Genomic DNA, 4,283 nt, shown 5'->3' with positions numbered 1-4,283 from the left:
CTCCCACCTGATCTTTTCTCGACTCTCTTAAGTCAGTTAGCATTTGCCCATCTACTTCCCCCAGTACCAGCTAATGTTGCTGTTCTCTCTTCTCTTCCTCTCTGAACTAGACCTTGAAATGTCTAAACCAGATGACCAGCTGCCACTGAGTGGACCCCACGTGCGTCAGAGTAGAACTGTGCCCCACAGGGTTTTCAGTGGCTGATTGTCTGGAACGAGAGCAGCAGGCATTGGTTCTGAGATGCCTCTGGGCGGACTCGAACCTGCACCCTTTCATTTATCAGCCAAGGACATTAACTGCTGGCACTGCTCAGGGACTCCAGAGGAGTTTACCAATCTACAATTGAGCTAAAGACTGTATTTTCTCTTTCATTATGTGCACTTATTCATTGTGGTTATACATACATCCAGATGCTTCTAGCTCACTTTTGATTGTATTACTGAAGCCATGGAAACGATGTTAACAGAGCCACCCTGCACTGACTGAGCCTTTCTGCTCCCGTTAAGCTTCTCCTCAGAGCATTCTGGCCTCTCCCCTGGTCCAGCCCCCCGTTCCTATACCCGTCGACTGTCGGATGTGCCACGGCCCCCCCACGGCAGGGTCCCTTCCGGGCAGATGTAGCAGATAGACTTGTTCTAGGCCTTCTGTGAGGGTTAGCAGGCCAGGGGCAGTTTGGGACTAGCATGCAGCCGCCAGCCCAGACGCCGTCTTTAAGACCACCTTGGGGTTCATGGAGCAGGAGAGCCCATCTCACCGCTGTCCTTTCCGTCCAGCCTTAATCAACCTCTTTTCCCCAGCTCTGCTTTGTGATGTTTTGGACCCCCAACGTTTCCGAGAAAATTCTGATAGACATCATTGGTGTGGACTTTGCCTTCGCAGAGCTCTGCGTGGTCCCCTTGCGGATCTTCTCCTTCTTCCCAGTCCCAGGTAAGGCCCAGAAGGGGGGCTGGAGGAGCTCCTGGTCACCCTCACATCTGAGCAGATCCACCTTCTTTGGAAGCATTTGCAATTGAGTCCCAAACAAAAATGGGCAATTTCACAAAGGGTTAGGGAGACGTAGAATAGGGTGAGAGTTTGGAAAATGCCTCAAACAGGCATGATGTGTGTTTAAAGTACAGGGTGGTAAGCACAGTCAAAGATAGCCCAGGGGCTGGGGGTTTTTGTTGTGTGTGTGTGTTTGTGTGTGTGTTGGGGGGGTTGGGTGAAAGTTCCAAGGGGTTTTCTGGGGAGTGAGTTCTGTGGGCAGTAGAACTTCTGATTGTGGTGGTGGTTACACAAAGCAGTGCATGGAAATTCACAGAACCATGTGTCCAAAGGAGAGTGAGCTCAGTGCTGCAACCTGGAGCTGGCCACAGAGGGGGAAGGACTGCTGGGAAAGGCAGCAGCCGGAGGCAGAGGTGAGGCTGGACAGCCTCTGGCCAGAGAGGGACGTGCTGAGAGCCACAGTGGAAGGCAGCTGGAAGTCCCATGGGGATAGGGAGCTGCTGCACGAGTGAGGCGATTCTTCAGTAAAAGCAGCGAGTTGAATGGTTGCTGAGTCGGCTACCATTGCTTACATTGTGTGTGTGTGTATGTATAGTGTGTGTAGTGTGTCTGTAGTGTGTACAGTGTATGGGTATAGTGTGTGTATAGTGTATATCGTTTGTGTATAACGTGTGTGTATACTGTAGAGTGTGTGTGTAGTATGTGTGTACAGTTTGTGCACTGAATGCTGGCAGAGTGACACCCCCATCCTAGATGCAGCTCTCGGAGCTGGGAACAGTGGTTGCTTCTGTGTGTGGGATTTTAAACGTACAGAGGGGATGTCGTATAAAGCAGGTCTTCTTCCCACTTTTTTGCCTGTTTAAATCCTCTATCAAGTGCCTGTAATTACCCTACTGAGAAATTCATTGCAGAGAAAGCCCCTGGAGCCATTAAGCTGGGCTGTTGCCTTCAGGTCCCGGCTCCCCCAGCAGAGACCACTGCCAAGTCACTGCCTTAGTTTCCTCTTCCAGAAGTGAAGGACCAGAGTTCAAGGCTGGCCTAGGGCTAGGGGTGCAAGACCAGTAAAGGAGCAGCCTGCCCGGTGGGGAAGGGCATGGTCACACGTAGCCGCCCACACCCTGCAGGCTCTGGGATGGCGGGAAGCCGAGGAGGGAACTGGGACATCATCGCCAACAGGCGTCTGCTCTTCCCACAGTGACCGTGAGGGCCCACCTGACCGGGTGGCTGATGACGCTGAAGAAGACCTTCGTCCTGGCCCCTAGCTCCGTGCTCCGGATCATTGTCCTCATCACCAGCCTCCTGGTCCTGCCCTACCTGGGGTATGTCGGCAGGCGGGGCTGCGGTCCTATCACCTACAGGACCCTATCTGGGGGTAAACTGCTTTCGGGTGACACCCCCATCATGTCTTGAACCCAGAATAGATGCCCCACTTGACTGCTGGTACCAGGTACACCCGGGGTCAGGTCCATACACGTCAACGGTGAGCCAAGCACTGTCCTGGGCTCTGCAAACGCACTGAGGGGAACGGGGAAGGCTCCAGGAGGAATGACATAGGCCCTGCCCTCAGGGAGCCCCCACACCCCGGGGGAGAGGGCAGTAGCCAATTTCACCAGGAAACGGAACTCTGCCTGGTCAGCCAGCAGAGCAGGGGCAGGCAGCAGGGAGGGTGCTTAGTGTGGGCTCTCCGGAGGCTAAACCAATGAGACGTGAGTGTACATCTCTCACACACTTCTGGGGGCTGACGAACCCCAAATCTGTGGGTCAGGTGGTAGGCTGCAGACTTCAGTCCTAGGAACCAGAAGTCAGACGAGGAGACTGCAGGCCTGAGCTGAGATGTGGAGGGTGGGGCTGACCAGGCCTCTCCGGGAGCTCAGGGTGCCCATGGGTCATGGCGTGCATGCGTGGGTGTGTGCGTGCGTGGTGTAGCACTCACCTGAACCGGAGGAGTGACCCTTCTCTGCCCCTCGTTCCCCTGTGTGGTCCATGCAGTGTTTTGAGCAGTCGTTGGGTTGGGTCAGGTTGAGGCACTGACTCTTTGAGGTGCAGTGGCTCTAGCACACCAGTCACACTGACCTTCTCTTCCCCAGGGTCCACGGAGCCACTCTGGGTGTGGGCTCCCTCCTTGCAGGGTTTGTGGGAGAGTCTACCATGGTCGCCATAGCTGCCTGCTATGTCTACCGGAAACAGGTGAGATCAAGGCATTGAGAAGTCATTTGTGAGAGCACGGGCACGTGGCAGTGAGCTCGCCAGAAAGTGGGACAGGCAGAGGGCTGGAGAGAAAGATGGCAAGCCTGGAGCTACCTGAGGGACTGTGACATAGAGGGGGATATTCTGACATGAGGGCCTCAGGGAGGAGGGGAGATGGCTTGGGGATGGCTGTCAGGAACCGGAGGAGAGGAGAACCCAGCACCCACGGGAAGGGCCGCAGGGATCGGTGTCCTCGGCAGAGCCGCGTTTCCTGGGAGGCTTTGCCAGCAGTGACGGCGGGTTCCCGAGGGCACGCGGAGGGTGGGGAGGTGGGGGGCATGGTGCAGGCAGACGGCAGTACTGATGCATGAGATTGGTCTGAGATGCAGCCAGGACTTGTTGGCTACGTGAGGGCATCCCGTGTCTGCAGTGAGGGCCCCTGAGACCCAGGGGACCTGTGCCTGTCCTTAGTCCCGCTGTGCTGTGACCCTGTCCACAGCCCTCTGGTGACGGGTCTTCCTTGGTCTAGAAAAAGAAGATGGAGAACGAGTCTGCCACTGAGGGGGAAGACTCCGCCATGACAGACATGCCACCAGCCGGGGAGGTGACAGACATTGCGGAAATGCGCGAAGAGAATGAGTAAGGCCGCCTCGTCGCCATTCACTGCAGGGATAGCAAGGACGACACTTCAGCATTTCTTCTCCCATTGTTGTCTTCCTTTCCTTTTTTTTCTGGTTTTTTGTTTTGTTTTGTTTTCGGAAACGAAAGAGGCCTTGATGAAAGGTTTCCTGTAAATTCTCTAGCATACTGGGTATGCTCACACAGAGGGGGTGCCTAGAGGAAGGGCTTTGTCAAACAAACCAGTAATACGATTGAATTTGTTCCCCTGCTTCACGAAACCCCGAGAGACGCGGCTGCCTCAGTGGAAGCCGCCGCCGCCTCCACTGGACAATCTCCACAGAGAACCAAAGGGCACGGCTGTGCCAGCACCTCTCGGGCCGCAGGCCAGCAGGCCACAGACTGTTCCTTCTCCTTTTTCTTAAGGACAAGCAGGTTGGAACTCAGCGTAACATGGCTGGCCCTGGGTGACATAACTGACCGAGTACTGGAT

The 4,283-nt window shown here is 55.2% G+C and overlaps 1 protein-coding gene across 1 annotated transcript in view; it reads left to right on the top strand.

Annotated features, from left to right (window-relative positions):
* The window catches only part of ANKH (ANKH inorganic pyrophosphate transport regulator), a 170,962-nt gene extending 167,147 nt beyond the window's left edge, over window positions 1-3,815 (top strand). The window contains exons 9-12 of the mRNA XM_007954199.2: window positions 799-928; window positions 2,181-2,304; window positions 3,073-3,172; window positions 3,702-3,815. Of these exons, the coding sequence (XP_007952390.1) occupies window positions 799-928; window positions 2,181-2,304; window positions 3,073-3,172; window positions 3,702-3,815 (468 nt within the window). The remainder of the gene's footprint in view (window positions 1-798; window positions 929-2,180; window positions 2,305-3,072; window positions 3,173-3,701) is intronic.
* Window positions 3,816-4,283: the final 468 nt, after the last annotated feature.

Source organism: Orycteropus afer, unplaced genomic scaffold (assembly GCF_000298275.1).
Source record: "Orycteropus afer afer isolate SDZICR_OR568_19922 unplaced genomic scaffold, OryAfe1.0 scaffold00442, whole genome shotgun sequence".
NCBI classification, from domain to species: Eukaryota; Metazoa; Chordata; class Mammalia; order Tubulidentata; family Orycteropodidae; genus Orycteropus; species Orycteropus afer.
This window is presented reverse-complemented; position numbering and strand designations above follow the sequence as displayed.